This window comes from Fringilla coelebs (genome assembly GCF_963513975.1).
Source record: "Fringilla coelebs genome assembly, chromosome: 18".
Taxonomy (NCBI): domain Eukaryota; kingdom Metazoa; phylum Chordata; class Aves; order Passeriformes; family Fringillidae; genus Fringilla; species Fringilla coelebs.
The window spans coordinates 1248954-1266286 of NC_140044.1; the positions used below are offsets into that span (position 1 = coordinate 1248954).

Sequence of the window (17333 nt, forward strand, 5' to 3'; positions counted from 1 at the left end):
TTCAATAAACAGTCTCCCATGTCAGAGATTTACTTTATCCAATTGCACTCTTAATTTTCTTTTTTTCAGGAGTGTTTATGGCTCTATTACATTTTTGTAGAAAATTGCTGTACTGTGTTTGTACTCACCATTATTGACGTTTCCCCTGTGGAGGATATTCAGTGTTAAATCCTGCCTCTCCCCCTGCTCCTGACCCTGGGGCTGCTCTCGTGCCGAGCCACTCACTGACTCGAATGTCCAAGGGATGAGAACATGCCCAGAATAGCTGTTCCTAATGCTCTTGCATCACTGCTCTTCCCAGGGCAGGACAGATCTGTGTTCCAATGACAATTCCCTCCTCATTCCCAGCAGAGGCTGCCAGCAGCAATGACCACTCCTGTTAAAACCAAAGCTGGCTCTAGAAAGAATTTAACACAGCAGCTCTGATCACCTCTTGGAGAGGCATTTCCCACACACAGGTTAAAGGCCTGTGGTCCAACTTCCCTGAATCCTGACAATTCCCACACGTCTGGGACTGACCGTGCCAGGACTAACCAGGTGCATCATACAGGGGTGAAGGAAAGAAGTTGCATAAAATTTATTTTTTCCACCTTGTTTTACAACATTCCCTTTTAAGGTCTTACACATCTGCGACATGTAACTCCACAGAACAATAAATAATTGGCATTCATGTTTCTCTTGACTCAGGATATTTACAGGTTGTTTTGCTGGACGACAGGTACAAAACATCGGCATCACAGTAAATATCATTTTGACACCAGAATCCATTTCCCCTTTAAAAATTAAATTAACTTAACACTGATTTTTTAAACAATTTTAACAATTAAAACTGTTCTCAAAGGCATATAAGTACACAAGTTGTCATAGGCAGTAGTAATGGACCATATTGGCAAAGCTGTGAACCACAGGATTTCATGCAAATCATAGAGTTTAACACTTATGAAATAACTAATAATAAATAAAGAGCCCATCCTGCTGAAGTGGGCCCTGGCCTGGCCCCAGACACTGTGGGATGAGCCCAATCCCACAGGAACAGCTGGGGACACTGAGCTGCACAAGGCAGGGCTCACATCCCTGATGGGGGCAGAGCTCTGCCTCTGCACACCAGGGCCCTGTGTGCAGCAGCTTTCTCCCACAAAAACCCCACAGAGCAGCTTTAGGGATTCCCCCGACCTGGGGCTCCGTGACAGAGCCAGCTCCCCTCCAGCACCACTCCCCAGGCAGCCCCAGAGGCTGAGGGTGGGACAGCCCTGGAGCAGCTCCCAGCACACACCCCAGGGGACACCAGGGATGGTCCTGAGCACCCCTCACCTCAGCCAGCTCTGATCAGACCCTGCACACACCGTGGAACACAGAATGTTGGGTTTCCACTGCCCCATGAGCTGAGCTGAGCAAATGTTTGCACAGGGGAACAGGACAAGCTCTGCAGAGGAGAGAAATCCAGAGGTGAGGGGATGGAGAGTGTGCCACAAAACCTCACCCTGCAGCAGCTCAGCACGGGCAGCAGGAGCACGGCGAGATTCCACCCAGGGGCATCACCTGCAGCAGCCCCAAAGCACACAGGTCACACCTGAACTGCTACAGCACATAACCCCCACAGAGAAAGGAACAGGAAGAAAACAGTAAGGCCACAAACAAGATACTACACAGAAGAAGAAAACAATGCTTCACTCCCCAAAAGTACAAATTATGAGCGTACTAGAGGAAAAGATGAAATTTCCAGCAGAGAATCCATTTATTTTAATGTACAGTAAATAGGAACATGTGTATTAAATTTTGCTTTTAAAAACATTTTAAAATAACTTAAGAGAAATGGGTCGCAAACATAAAGTGCTAAACTTGAAAAATAGAAGTGTTCCTCTTTCCTGCTGTTTGTTAAATGGCAGTTTTAGTCTCTGACTGCTTTGAAAAAATGTAGTGTATATCCAGGCAGAAATGACTTCTGGATTTACTACCTTGTGCAAAAACACAAACTGCAAAGAACATAATCCACACCCCAAAACACAGCTCTAGATCACTATCAACTCTATTAAATATGCTACTAAACTTATGATTCAAGAAATACAAATGAAATCACAGTTCACTCCCTTTCTTGGTGTAAGCTAATAGTTTGCAAATATGGTCCACTCAGTGTAAACTGTATTGACTTGAGCAAACAGTGAATTCTACCATTTATATGTCTCAAATATTTACACAGAGTAGCTTGGCACTGTTGCTGTTGCAGGACATTGAACTACCCACCAACACACAGGAGAGAGGGGCAGGGCTGGGCACCAGAGCCCAGGGGGACTGGGCTGCCCAGTCACCACCTGGGGCCAAGAGGAATTCTTGGTTCTTGCACTTAGATGGGATATTGAGAAGAAATTCTGCCTGTGAGGCTGTGAGGCCCTGGCACAGGTGCCCAGAGCAGCTGTGGCTGCCCCTGGATCCTGGGCAGTGCCCAAGCCAGGCTGGGCAGAGCTGGGAGCAGCCTGGGACAGTGGCAGGTGTCCCTGCCATGGCAGGGGTGGCACTGGGTGGGCTTTAAGGTCCCTTCCAACCCAAACCATTCCATGATTCTGTGAAATGCTGTCTGGGGACTCCAGAACAGTGGCATGGCCAACACTACCCAATCATGATGAAGACAAGCTCAAGGACCATTCTGGTAAAATGGCATTAATTAATTCACAGGAGGCTGTGAGCCCAACTGCCAGAAGGGAGCCCTGCTTCTGCCTTGGGACAGGAGCTCAGGCCCTGGGCTCTTTCCCCCCTGGGCAGCCAAGGAACAAGGGTCCCAAGCAGTGCCAGCTCTGCCCGTGGTTTCTCTGATGTGGGAAGAAGACAGCAAGCAGCTAATTTAGCACAGACTCGAGAGCCTCAGACAAGGAGGGCTGGCACTAAAAGCCCATCCGTGCTTGATGCACCAACCTAGCTCTAAAAAGTCTCTGTAAGTCTCTGTCCTTCTACTGAGAAGCCCAAATATGTGTGCCTCTCCTCAAGAGATTATAGTGGGGACTAAATAATTATAATAATGACAGAACTCACTGAGTTTAATTTTTGAGAATGAAAAACACATAAATTTGCTCTGCACTCAGCCTAATGCCTTTGTATGAACCTATTCCCGTGATTCAGGTTTGGTTTTTAGAGCCAAGAAAGTGCAAGGCTCCAAAAACTGCCTCTGCAGGGAGCATGTCATTAAAACATCCACCTAGGAGGGCCTCTGCTTATTTGCAGCTCATCCTCAAAGTTTCACACTAACAGGAAACAGATTTCATGGAGCTGTGAGGAGTAGCAGCTCTGTGACCTCTCCTTTCAGTCTCCAAGGATTCAAGACACGTCTGCCACATTGTCTGCAGAACAGTACGAGTCTCTTCTCACGTTGTCGACACATTTCAAGGATGATCAACTGCAAAGTTCTGTTCCAAAGAGGATTTGCTTTAGTTTAGATAATTTTCTCCTACACAAATAAATACAGAGTAAAACTATTATGACACTGCTCCTTTTAACAGGAAGCACAAAAGCTAAACAAAACCGAATTCTCTCGTTTTGAGCTACCACTTTTCTGTCTTTATCAATGGCTGGATACCTCCAAAATCACTGGGGTGACCACATTTCAACGGAAGGAAAATCTCAGACACGCTCAGATTCTCCAGTGTGTGTAGATCCGACAGGCTGGAGCCCCATTATGGAAACAACATGCCATAAATCAGGAATCAGCTGTCAGCAGTGTAGTGCATCACCTACATTAAGGGATTTCCAAGATGTAAAAAGAATGTAACTACTTGAATCAAAAAGACGAATAACATAAACTTAAAAAAAAGGTAACACAATGTAAAGAACAGCGCAGACACTTAAAAAATTCACTTTAAATTGTCAAATGTAAATCCCAAGGTCAGGTAGCAGCTTCCACAGACTTTGAACCATGCAAGAGAAACCCATTGCCATCGCAGTTCCATGCATTTGACCCCAGTTAAGTAGAACAAAGTGCCAAGAACTGGATGAACTCAGAGTCTCCACCCTCCAAACAGTCCCTTTTGGCGTTTTGCCCGTCCAGGGCAGTCGGGAAGTCCCTCAGCACAGCAGCAGGTACCAGAGATCACCACGGGGCCCTGAGCAGGGACGGGACTGCTCATTGTGGAACAGCTGGGGGTGTCTCGGGGCCCTGGGCAATGTCTGTCTGGGTGCCAGCAGCAGCCCTAGGACGTGAGCTTCGAGTAGCTGGGGGGAGAAAACCTCCGTCTCAGGTACTTGAGGACGTAGAGGGGCAGGCAGCTCACCAGGGTGATGACAGTGACCTTCCACAGGAACGACAAGGTGGCAATGAAGTAAACATCTGTGGAGAAACGAGCACGGAGTCAAAACCACGGGGAGAACCTTCTGGGAAGGGGCGCAGAAAAGCAGCTCAATCCCCCGCTGCTTCCTTCTGCCCATGGCATGGGGCTGGACCCAGATCATCTTTAAGCTCCCTTCCAACCCAGGCCATTCTATAATTTCACATTCTTAAAACTGCCCCACCTCCAAGATCAAAGCTCTTATGATGCCTGGCTCCTCACTCCTCTGCCCTTCTCTTCCCCAGAAGATGTAGAGATGTGCTGAGCAGTGGGGCGTAAGGAATGTGGCTCTCACAGGTAACTGCCCTCCCAAACCCCACCTGAAACAGGGACATCCTCCTGCCACTGCCAAGCACTGCGTGTCCTCCCACTCTGGGAGCTGCCTCTGCTGCTTGGCTGGGCCCAGCAAACACAGATCCTGACCCAAAACACCTCAGAACCTTTACAAAAGGAGTTAAAGCATCGTTCAGAATGGAACTGGTATAACCACATGCAAGAGACAGATCCAGCCAGGGGGAAGTTATCCCTGTTGTATTCAGTTAGCAAAGAGCTTTATGGAAGAAGCAGTGACATCTTGTGGCTCCTGAATGAACACTGAACAAGCCCATGGGTCTGATATTTGCAACTCAACAATTACTGGGGGAATCTGGAACTCCTCACCTTTTTTCCTCTTGCCAGAGAATAGGATTAGTTCTGCTTCAGGGAGCTAAAACACCAACAACCAAACCCATAGGAGAATGGTCCCAGTGAAAAGATAAAATAAGGTAAGTTTTAGGAGGCAGCTCCTTCCCCCAGTTTAAAAGACCAAATCTTTCAATCCAACAGCAGAGACTTCAACCTTCCATCTCAAATTCCCACATGGAAATAAAGGTCACTGCTACATGAGACAGCTGACACGTGCTGGAGCTCAAAGAATGGATGAGATTCACTGGGTATCAGCACAGTCTGCTGACCACCTTTTCCTTCTCTAGCATTTTGCTGTGGGAAGAAACCATAAAATATCTTCCAAGTACCTTCGAATCCCACAGAGCTTACTGTGGTACCACTGTCCCTGTGCCCGCTGTTGGCCCCACCAAGAGCCTTTTGGTCAGCTCAGTCCTGTTACCATCCAGGCCATGAACTGAGTGGAGGAGAGCCTGAAACCTCACCAATAAACTCGTGCAAGAAGACCAGGGAAGCGATGTAGCAGGAGAGGCTGAGCAGCTCAGCCACGATCATCAGCCAGTGCCACGTCTGGATTGTCAGCGCCACCATCAGCAGCTCGGTGAGGATCAGGGAGGTGAAGGAAATGGCAACAATGTGCACAAATTCCGATTCAAAGAGGAGGAGTGCTCCATACATGATGATGCTACCTGCAAGGGAATGGAACTATTGCAGTCAAACACCAGGCTCAGCTCTCAAACCCACAGTTAGGTCTTGGAAAGGCTGAAACAATCCTATCTTGAGGCGGTTTTTCATGAAACTTGATGAATGTAATGACAACAAATCAGTTACTATTTAGGAGACAGAACTGATGAGAAGGCAGGGAAAAGTTACAGCAGAGGTACCCAAAGTTTTCTAACAGTCTATCATGTTCATAGACACATGGAGATAGGAAATTAATACATGCTGTTTTGGCAACTGGAGATCTCTAACATCATGAAACCCTATCCTCCCACAAAAGCACTTGGTCACTACTCAGAAGCTAAAAGATATCGAATTCTTCTATATCCTACCACACTGCCCTGGTGCCAAGAGGCAGCCAAGTGTTGAAAAGCTCAGTGGATACAAGTGAGCCTCAATTTGCACTGCCTGAGCTGAGATCTCTCCCCTTTACACCTCCCCCTAAGAGAATCCCATCAAAGCTCTGCTAACGAGGCATTGTTTGTGCTCCTATGCTGCCTGGCCAGGGCTGCTGCAGGCCACCTGCACAAATAACTCATGTGAGCAGCATGAGTAATCCACACCAACATCCATCACCCAGGCCGCCTCCGGAAGGGAAAACCTGTGAGGGAACCCAGCTCCAGCCACAAAGTTCAAACCCAGCTGTGAACTTTCCAAACTTTTGGGCTGCTCAAGTTTTGGTCGGGCTCATCTCTGCTAGCAACTGGCCCCGTTGTTTGGCCGCTGTTTGCTGGTTCTTGAGCACAGCACTGGTGAAGTCACTTTAACCAAACCCTGTAACCAGAGAGGGCTCTTAGCTCAAGGAGGAATCTTTCCCCCCGTGCATCACCCTCTGGCTGCAGCCTTCCACCACTTGGGAGTGTTCTCTCAATGCCTTGGCTTTGCCATTGTGTTACTCAGCATCCCAAACACTTGATCCCTGTTGTAGGAGGCCTGTGATAGATTTCAGAAAATAAAGCTAACAGAGATTTTAGACTCCTAGATTCACTCCCTGCTGAGGATGGCAACATTAATTCAATCTGTAAGAATTATCTGCTTATTTTGACCCCTTATTCCCACTCTTGTTGATAAAGAGAAAACAGAGAATTTTGCCACTTCAGCTTTTAGCTCCACATTATTGACCTGTTTTCTACAACTCCCTGATTAATACCTATAGAGACCATTTGAATTTGAGGGTACTTGATTTAGAAAAAAACCAAAATGAAAGAAAAGACCTTCTTAGATATATACCCAAATTACTACATCCACTGTTGAAATGCATTGTAATCAAGGCATTTACTTAATTGCCATAGCAGCCCAATTAGAGCCTATGAGATAGGATCAAGAACGCGAGCTTGACTCTGACCCTGGATCACAGATGCCTGCGAAGCCCCCAGAACTCTTGTCTCTTCCATTTTTGGATAAAATACAGAAGGATACAGATGCTGCCTTCTGCATGTCGACAAAAACATGCAAAATCCATAGGTTGGAGAACTTCTCCCAAAAGAAGGGGAGGGAGGGTAATGAGCTCTGCTTCACAGAGGGGTAACTACAGCACTGCAAGGAACTTGCACAGAGTGACAGTGGATGGTTCTGGTGGGAAGAGGCACAATGGTTTGAATTCTACATCACAGCATTGACCAATTACTGCCAATATTTGGGCTTAGATAATTTTTTTCCTTTGGTAACGCTACCAACATTTTCCAGACAAAAAAATATATATTCATCACCAACAAGGATGCTTTGGGAAATTCATTTAATGCCTTACTTAACTTCTGGAATACCAAAACTTAGATAGCCACACACAGTACAACATCTAAAGGCACAAGCAGAAGTTGATTTCTTACCTTGATAAATGCTTATCAAGACCCAGATTAAAAACGTTTTATATGACAACGGTCGTCCCTGGGTGGGGGAAAAAAAGACAAAGCTCCATTGGGGTTTTCTTTATGAAAATTCACTTATTGATCAACTTAGAAATTAATAAGAGAACTGGAAGGTGCTTTGGAAAAAAAAGAACATAAAACAAATCAAGCAACACTAGGTAGTGCCCCTTTATTCTCATTTTTCTGGGTGCATGAAGGGGCTGTGGAAGCACAGGGCTCCCCCAGCACAACCTGGCCCTCAGTGCACACACAATTAATTCAGTGCAAAGATGCCTCAGGAGTTTAATCACCATGAAATAGAAGATGTGTGTACACACATTGATGTGAATACATTAATACTGTATTTCTAGACACACACAAATCACCCTCATATTGAAGGCAGATAGATTTTAAAAAACCATCTCCAGCCAACACAGCCGTACCAGCACAAAACCCCCTATGTTTAGACCAGGCCTAAGGATGGTTGAAGAATTAGTGGTTTATGACATAAGAGACAACATCCAAGTGAAACCAGATGGAGACTTATTGAGGCTCTGGAAAAACAGGCTGTGCTTCTCAGAGTATCTGTTTAACAGCAATCCTTGAGGGAAAGGAGCTGGGGAAGACTCAGTCCACCCTTTCCTCCAACTAAGAAAGATGTTCCCAGGCTGCATACCCCAGTTATTCAAAACATTTTCCAGGGAGGAAGAAAAAAAATTAAAAAGGAACCTAAGACAAGATCTACCTTCCTCATATTTCTATGGTAAACATAAAATAAAGTTTTCTTTGTTTAAGGAGAAGGACCTGACGTAGATGCTAAAGCTACAAAAATGGCACAGCAAGCAAACCTTTAGATCATGCTCCAGTCAAATTTCTAATGAAGAAACCCTGGGATAAACCCTTGCCTCCATCAAATGAGCATATCCCTTCCCCTCTTCCCTCTTCTGGCTTCAGGACAGTGCCAAATCCCCAACAATTTCTCTTTTCCCTTTATTATGGAACAAATTGGTAATATTAAATCCCCAGAATTTCCCACAGAATGGAACTTCTACTTGCCCAGCCGTTTTTAATAAATTGCATTTCATGCAGCATTCAATAAACAACTGCCAGAAATTCTGGTTCTATCTGTGGATTCAAATTTGACTTTAACAGAATTTTGTCTGAAAATGCCTGATAAAGTTCTGGATCTCCTGGAAATATATTTGACTTTACACATTTACAGTTTCAAATCAAGATGAGGATCTTGCCTTAAAGGAAAGCATGCAAACAAGAGTCTCACACACCTTAAGAAGATCTTTGTAGAGCTCTGGGTACAACATTGCAACTTCAGATTTCACATCTTTGTCCAGGACAAGAGAAAACACGGGAAACATGGTGTAAATTGTGGAGTACCTGGGAATAAGGTAGGAGACCAGTAAATATCTCAGGTGGAGAGGAGCAAACAAATGCTAGGCTCCAGAAAGGAAATACCACCTTCTTTAAGTGCCCAATAATGTACACATTATAAAAACTGGCAAATGGAGCACACCAGAGTTTTGCAGGTAGGGAAAACCCATCAGGATTGGCTTTTTGAGTGGCTTTTGATCAGGAACACTCACAAGTGACTGGTTCAAATATTGCAGTGGGTTCTTAATGGAGCCAAGGACTGACCTGTGCCCATCCCAAATTCTGCTCTAGAGCTCAGGTCTGATTCTGTTTGCATCAGAAGGCAATAGAGATGAATTTGCTGGTTCTTAAATTATGTATTTGAAAGTATAAAAGGTCATGCTGGGATTACAGTTGCAATGTCCTGTTTCAGAGAGTTTTTGGGCAGGAACAAAGCTTGGGTTGTCTCTCTTCGTGGCACTACCTCTCACTGCAGTGCAGACACCAGTCCAGAACAGCTGTCCCTCTGCTTTTACTGGATCAAAGGAACATTCCTGGAGGATGGGCTGCTTCACAAGCATGACAAACCATCCTGCTGGAAAGGTTTCTGCAAGTGTCTGCACTGAAGGGGACAAGGCTCACACCCAGCTCCTGAAGCAGTGCTGGAGCAGAGTGGAGATGTGCAGCTTGCATGTTAATCAGCCCAGAAGTGTTCACTGTGCAGAGGTTCTCCTCATTACCAGTAAAAAGTGAGCTCTTACCCAATGATGAGGAAGCCTTGGTAGAGAGGAACTGAAGCAAAGTAAAACACTGATGAGAAAACAGCCTAGAAAAGAAATGAGCTTCTTAGGCACTGAGATATTGCAGTAAAAGTAACAGCTTAAAAATACCCTGTTCAAACTGGAACATTCTTGCAGTGGGCTCTCCCAACTCCTGAAATGAAGACAGACTAATGGAACATCAACCCTTTCTATTCCTTTGGATCAGTTGCTGGTATTTGTCCAATACCAGGAATTTTCTCATGAATTTTCATATTAAAGTAATAATTTAAAGTCCTAACCATTAAAATTTTCAGAAGAAGAAATATCAGCATTCCAAATGAGACACAGGACCTTTCCTTCATGATTTGGCTTCTCCAGCTCTTTTGGAAAGAGGTGGCAGCCCATTTACCTGCATGGTGCTGATGCAGAGGCTCCTGTGGATCACAAACTGGCTGAGGGCTGCAGACCTCTTGTAGCTGTTCCTTCCATGGACCATGAGCAAACGACCCAGGTGCTTGAACTGAGTGATGGAGAAATCAGCTGCCAGCGATGCCTGCTTCCCTTCCTGGGAACAAGGGCAAGGAAAAGCACAGTGAGATCATTCAGCATTGGAAACAAAGAATATCGTGTTATTATTGAGTTATCACTGACAGAATTTCCAGAAATATTTGCAGTATGCTAGGTGAGGGAGAGCATTGCCTCAGTACTTCTCCTTCCACTGTGGGTTTTAAGCAAAGAGCAAAAATCTGAGGAGAATTCCCATTTGAACCGTGGCCTCCAATTCTAAGCAACCTCTGGATTCTGATTCACAACACACATGTTAACGTGACACTCCCATCAAGTCAGCGCTGAACAAATTCTCAGTCTCAAAAGTTCACACAACATTGGCTCACTGCAAGTAGAGTCTGTCTGCTGCTGCCAATCCAGTCCTGCAGCTCCACACAGCCCCAGGTGCAGGAATCAGAGCTCTAACCCAGAGCTTGTTTTGCAAACTAATGTGAGCAGTTTTTAATTGTGCATGTAGGGTATATCTTATCAGTGTAATTATAGCTTCAGCACTTGGAGCATCAAAAACCCCCAAAACTAACGATGAGGGAACAAATTCAGGGAGTCTGCCAAGAACCAAATAATGAACTTGAACTCCCTTTAACAGTAGTCTCCTTTATAGCCAAATTATTTCTCATTATAGGGCTACTGGTCTGATGATGATTCTTGTGGGAGCTTGTTCCCTTTCTTGCACAAATATCTGAGGATCCATTTAAGAGTTGCCTGAAAACTGGCCACAGAAATTCTCATTAAAGATGAGGTAATCTCACCTTTCCTTCAACTCCAACACCACAGTCAGCCTCCTGAATCATGCTAACATCATTCCCTCCATCACCTGCAGGGCAGAGCACAAACAAAACTGGGAGTTAAGCAACAGGGGCAACCTGCAACCCCACCAAAGTCATCTGCACCACACTGGAATATTATAAGAAACACTTAACCCAGTCAACAAAAGAAAGATTTTTAAACAGAAATCATGAACTTAAGCTCTTAAGTTTTGCTTTAGTAGACCCCCAGATCAGTGATTGGTGTATCTCAGTTGCAGGTGGTACCATTACATCTGCAATGCTGAAACACAGCTCAGATGAACAGTGCCACTTCACCTGATCAGGTCCGAGCTCTGCTTTGCAAAGATGCCACCTGAAAGGGTGATGAGGAGTTTGGCACTGAATTTCCACGTGCAAAATTTTGATCATTTTCTCTGTCACCCCACAAAACCACCGCTCCCTAAATCGCCATTTCCAGGGGGTGCGAGATGAGTGAGACTGTTCACTCAGAGAAGCAGCGGCAGCTGCCACTCCCGTGTGCCTGGCCCCGGCTGTGACTCACCCACGGCACAGGTGAGCTTGCCCGTCCTCTCCTGCAGCAGCCGCACGATCTGCGCCTTCTGCGTGGGGGCGCAGCGGCAGCACACCACGGCGGGGCACTGGCACGCCAGCTCCATGAACTCGCACTCGTAGTACTTCAGGCACACCTGGGGTACACACAGCACAGCCCTGGGTTACACCTGCTCTGGGCCACCAGCCTCTGCCCAGCCTGGGCTACGGGGCTGGCTCTACTGATGCCTTGAGAGGCTACCTAGAACAGAGGCTAGATGGCAGGGATTTAATAAACTGAACTATAAATAAACTAAATAAATACTTTAATAAAGTTGGGATTTATTAAAAGGCCTTCAAAGGATACACCTTGGATAGTAAGAGAGCCTGGCCGTGGCTCTGCCCAAGGTGGACCCAAGATGGATGGTGAGTCACGAGTTTTCACACTTTTATAAGTTTTGGTCCATTTCCCTGTTGGGGTTAATTGTACAGTTACAGCTCCAGGTTATGCACTCCCATCCTCCCAGATTGCTCTCCTCAATTCCCTGTTGTTTGCACTTTTTGGGCCTGAAGCTACATTGGCTCTGGGGCTGGAAAAGGATTGTTTTGTGTGACTGAGCTGTGAGGAGAACTGGCTAACACTTTACATGAAGTTCAGAGTTATGTACCAGTGCAGTCCAGAATCTGGAAAATATGAAAGCTAAAACTTGAGGCATCAGTACCTCCAGCGAGTCCCCCGAGATGACCAGGGCACAGTCGTGCTTGCGGCGGAAGGCGTTCAGCTCCAGGTGGGCTTCTCCTCGGTTTGTCACCTGGGGGAGGATGGAACTGAGCAAGGTGTGCTCCACTGGGCTGAGAAAACAGCAAAGAGCCCCAGAGGGAACAAAAGTGGCACAGCCAGGACAGGCAGCACACTGAGTCAGGGCACGCAGTCACAGAAACAAAAACTCGAGGTAGAAAGCTAGGGCAAAAGAATAAAAATACCCTGCTGGAAAACAGCTGTGATCTCACAGCCCTCTTGTCCCAGAGTCTGGGCCCCTGGGACAGGGTCTGTGGGTGTTACTCACTAGTCTGAATATATGGATGTCCTGCGTCCGAGTCACCAGATGAGCGTTCTTGGCTGTACACGTGGCTGTCTCCAGCTTATCCCCTGTCAGCATCCACACCTAAAATCCAAACATTTCATGTGCTAAGTGAAGCTTAACAACCACGTCTGCAGGACCTCTGCAAGTACCATCTGCCCCTCCAGGCTTATAAAAGGACTGTTAAAATACATGCACAAATTATTCTTCTAAAAAACCTCTATTTTAAAACACGCAAGAAAATTCTCACACGCGAAAGAAAGCAAAGCTCTTAAAGAGGCTGAGACACAAAGGAAGTTACAAACTCTGGGTAACATTTTTCCCACCTGCAATATTTCAAGATTCTGCTGATAAACCCAAGAAATGCAAACTAAAAAAAATATGTGTATTTGTGTGTTAATGTGTCCCTCTCCGGCCATTTCTCAACCGGGCCCTGCTGCAGAAAGATCCCTCCTGGCCCAGCCTGAAATGTGGATGATGCAACTGGGGTTAGCTCAGTGCTGATGTGTACGTCTGGAACACACTAACTTGCTTGAGGTTTTTTTTTGAGATTTTTTTTTTTTAAATCTACACTGCTCCTTTTATTTTGTGCTGGTGAGGGAAGGGAGTTGGAAAGCAATGTCAGCAGCAATGGCTGGGAATTCCTTCTCCAGTGTAAATATATCACAGTGAGTTTGGTTTTTTCCACTGGTGTTTTTATTCTTTCAAGACACTGCCCAAGAATATTTAATGAAAAATACAAAAACCTTAAGAAAATCCCAAAACATCAACAAAAAAACCCACACAAAGACTCATTCATTTGTTAAATAATCTGAGGTTGGAAAGAGACTGGATCTTAACAAGACGGTCCCTGTCATGAACTGCAAGACCCCCTCCACTCTGGATTTACTCCTCACATGCAATGCCCTGATGAACACTGCAGTGCAAGGAGTGCTCAGTGCTCCACCTCCAGCCAAGGTGAGGAGAAAGGGAAGCAGGAAAACCCTTTGGAGTGTTGGACCAGGACTCCAACATCACTGAGGAGCTCTGATTCCCCTGGTCTCGCCTCTCTGCTGAAGTCTCTGTTGTTTACAGGGGCCCCAAACAAAAAGCACTTTTGGAATCTCATCCCAAGTACTGAATTCCCTGTCCTACCTCAGCCCCCAACACAGTGATGCTTTGCATTCACAGCACGGCTTCAGATTTTTGCTCACTTTGCAACTTAAAGCAGAGAAACCACAACCAGGACCTTTCACCTACTTTTCTTACCCAAATCTGAATGTTTAATCCATTTTTTTCCCCTTTTGCAAACCTGACAAATTTTTCAGAGAGAGAACCTACACAGGAACCACAGCAGCTCCCTCACTGCTGACCACAGCTCAGGCTGTAGGTGTGGAGTCACAGATGCCCAGAAAGCTGGAAAAAAAAAAATCCAGTCCCTGATTCTCTTGGCTCAGACTCCCCTCTAGTGGCTACTGAAATGTGGACATCCACAGCTCCAAGCCCAGCACGGGGGTTCATGCACCACAAAGCAAACACAGCCCCAAACCTGCCTTGTTTCATGCAACTCCCTGAAAGAACTGCCCCAAAATCTCCTGTTGGATCCCCCTCGTGCCCACCTGATTCCTTTCTGTGCAGGAGGAGCCAGAGCACGTGAGGGGATGAAAAGCACAAGAGGTGCCACACTCATGTTTCAGATTTACCACCTGCAGCACGTTCTGTTCCCAAAGTGATGTTTAAAACCCTCACAGGACCCTCAGCTTTTAATGTACTGCCGGGGGACAGTGCCACGGGCTCCAGAGAGTCTCAGTGCTCCTGCTGGAGCAGCCCTGGTCAGGCACACCTTAATGCCAGCGTTCCTCAGCGTCTCCAGCGTGGGCCTGACGTCTGTCTGCAGCTGGTCCTCCACCCCAGTGAGACACAGCAGCTCCATCTCCATCTCCAGGCTCTCGATGACCGTGGCCACCTTCAGGGAGCGGTCGTGGACACTCAGCTTGGCCTGGACATAGCGTGCCTGGGGACAGAGCACAGCCAGCCTGGGACTGGGGACACACGGCTGGCCAACTCCAGGGGAAAGCAGTCTTCTGTGGCCTTCCACCTGCCCTAGGGAAAGGTGTCCCTGGGCACAGCTTGGAACCACATCCTCTTTAAGGTGCCCTCCAACCCAGCCAATTCTGATTCCATGATTCCAGGTTGAACCTGCAAGGGCTGGTGAGCTCGAGGTGGAAAAGGCTTCAGGGAGCTGTTGCTGTTCTGTCCCTGGGCAGTCCCAGGTGGCCAGCACAGGGCACACAGAGGCACAGCAGCTGCTGGAGTGGCACCTGCAGAGCCTGCAAGCAGCTCCCTGCCACCACAGGCAACACTTCCAGAAACAATGGCACCACAGAACCCTAAGCAGTTGCATCACATCCCTGCATTAACCAAACAGTTCCCCTTCCCATTCTGCCTGCCTGGAGGAGCCAGGCAGTGCCCTGGGCAGAGACCCAAACCCCACATGTGGAGCCCCTGTTTCCAGGGAGCTGCCTGGTTTATATTCTGGTTATTCAGGACTCAGGAACTGCTTGGGAGGGTCTTCCCTGGGATAAGCACTTCATACCTACCACTTGAAAAGCAACTTTGATAAAAAGAATATCAAGACATTTCAGAACAACAATTCTAGCAGAGAGTTGGGAGGTGTGAGGCGGCATCATCACAAGAGTTTTGTGAGAATCACTTCAGTGACTGTTTAAAAACAAAGGAAAAAACAAATAAAAACTTACTTCAAAGTCTTGATACTGCTCTTCTGTCAGAGACTTCTTGGCCACGACAAGAACCCTGAGGCCTTCCCGAGCCATGTTACCACACTGCAAAGAAGGATCACATTGTAAACCATAAACTCCACTGAAATGATTTATGCACAGCAGCGTGGAGATGGCAGTGTAAGATAGCAGGTTAAGAAAATAACCATCCCATTTGAGCAACCCCAGTGAGTCTACAATATCTGATAAAGTGCATGATAAATTCGAGAGGAAAGAGGGGATCTGCAGTGGTTTGTGACCTAGCCCAGTGATCAGGAAGAAAATTGTCCTGACTGCTACACCAGGGGGGTAAAAACAACCCCACTGATTAGATTTTCTCTGTGTCTAAGTAAAACGGCACAAGCCTGTGATTTGTAGACTTCACATCTTTGGCAACCAACTCTTTTAAATATGACCAAGTTATTATTATTTCTCTGAACACCAGAGAATCAGTAAGTGAAGCTACTCTTAAAGATGCTGCTGGATCCCTGGAAGTGTCCCAGGCCAGGCTGGACAGGGCTTGGAGCACCCTGGGACAGTGGAAGGTGCCCCTGCCCATGGCAGGGGGTGCAATGGGATGAGATGCAAGGTCCCTCCCAACCCAACCCATTCAGGGATTCCATGAACTCTGTGCCACCATTACTGCTAACCTGACAAACACACCCCAGCACAAAGCTGCCAAATGTAGTTTTGAAATCAGACCCTTCAGGCCAAAACAGATTGAAACACAGAATCAAGCCCCATACAAATCTGGGGGGCGTCAATCAGTTTTGAGCCAAACCCACTTTATTCACAGGACTTATTCCACATTAAATACGCTGAGGTCGCCACTGACACCTTTGTTCCTGTGGGTGTATCTGGTTGAGGACTAACCCAAGGAACTGCCAGGATCAGAACCTTGTGGCTTGCAGCCATTTCAGCAGTGAGTTAGCTATCTGCTGCAGTGGCCTGGAGCAGAGCAGCAGAGCAGAGCAGCAGCCCCCCGTACCTCCTCCTCCAGCCAGTCGTTGTACTGCACGATGCCAGCCATCACCACGTCCGCCCCCTTCATGTAGAACGTGATCTCTCCTGTGGATTCATCCTGCAGACACAACACAGCACTCTCAGCTGGGCCAGCACTCACACGGCTGGGGGGCCTCGCAGAGTGAGCCATGAATTCTCGGCACAGCGGGCACAGAACTAACTGCTCTGGGGTAGCTGAAGGGCCACCAGCTCAGCTCCTGGTCTGGGGCCAGAAGGAGATGCCTACTCAGCTCCTCACCGCAGGAATTCCTGCTTTAGACAAAGGGGATCAGCTTTTTAATCAGCATCTCCACACAGACAGACCCTCCCAGCCCTGACTGCCTGTGCCTCCAGAATAACCTCGAGCCCTCACCTTGAAACGTGACTGCCTGCTTACCTGAACAACAGAACAGATGCACAAAGCTTAGCAGGGTAAAAATCACTCTGATTTACCTCTGTTACACCACATGGAATAAGCATAATTAAAGCTCATGCTTGCCACAGAAAGCTTAGACTGCTGCCTGCCTTATCTGGTACAAGGAGTTTATAGGCTGCAAGCAAAGTATATTTACATTACCACAAATTAAAAGGTCCCTTCTAAGCAGGCAGATATGTAAGGAGGCCACAGCTCTGAGTATTATAAGCTAATGGAAACCTTAGCAATTTCCTCAAAGGAGACAAAACTATGAGTAAGGAACAAACTGCTCTGTAAACCTTGACAGCCACCAGGAATAGAAGGAAAACAAACTTAAAATGCAAAACCAAAAAGCCCAGGAAGGTCTGATATAAACAGCTGTGAATGAAGGGACCAAAGAACTTTAAGAATAAGAAAAATGAAAGAAAAGCAAGGTGAACACTTCATTCTCTCACCAAATATTTGGGTCAGTCTGTTCCACTGTTACCAAAATCAGTGGTGGAGGTTCTCACACATGAATAGGTTAAAAGCCCCAGGTTCTGTGACACTGGCA

General features: G+C 46.6%; 1 protein-coding gene across 1 annotated transcript in view; it reads right to left on the bottom strand.

Annotated features, from left to right (window-relative positions):
* Window positions 1–578: 578 nt before the first annotated feature.
* The window catches only part of ATP9A (ATPase phospholipid transporting 9A (putative)), a gene marked incomplete at its 5' end in the record, with an annotated part of 48093 nt that continues 31338 nt past the window's right edge, over window positions 579–17333 (bottom strand). Inside the window, 13 exons of the mRNA XM_084217807.1 lie at window positions 579–4312; window positions 5459–5662; window positions 7520–7577; window positions 8821–8929; window positions 9664–9728; window positions 10073–10228; window positions 10980–11044; window positions 11539–11683; window positions 12248–12337; window positions 12593–12691; window positions 14430–14600; window positions 15346–15429; window positions 16352–16444. Of these exons, the coding sequence (XP_084073933.1) occupies window positions 4176–4312; window positions 5459–5662; window positions 7520–7577; window positions 8821–8929; window positions 9664–9728; window positions 10073–10228; window positions 10980–11044; window positions 11539–11683; window positions 12248–12337; window positions 12593–12691; window positions 14430–14600; window positions 15346–15429; window positions 16352–16444 (1476 nt within the window). The 3' untranslated portion in view covers window positions 579–4175. The remainder of the gene's footprint in view (window positions 4313–5458; window positions 5663–7519; window positions 7578–8820; window positions 8930–9663; window positions 9729–10072; window positions 10229–10979; window positions 11045–11538; window positions 11684–12247; window positions 12338–12592; window positions 12692–14429; window positions 14601–15345; window positions 15430–16351; window positions 16445–17333) is intronic.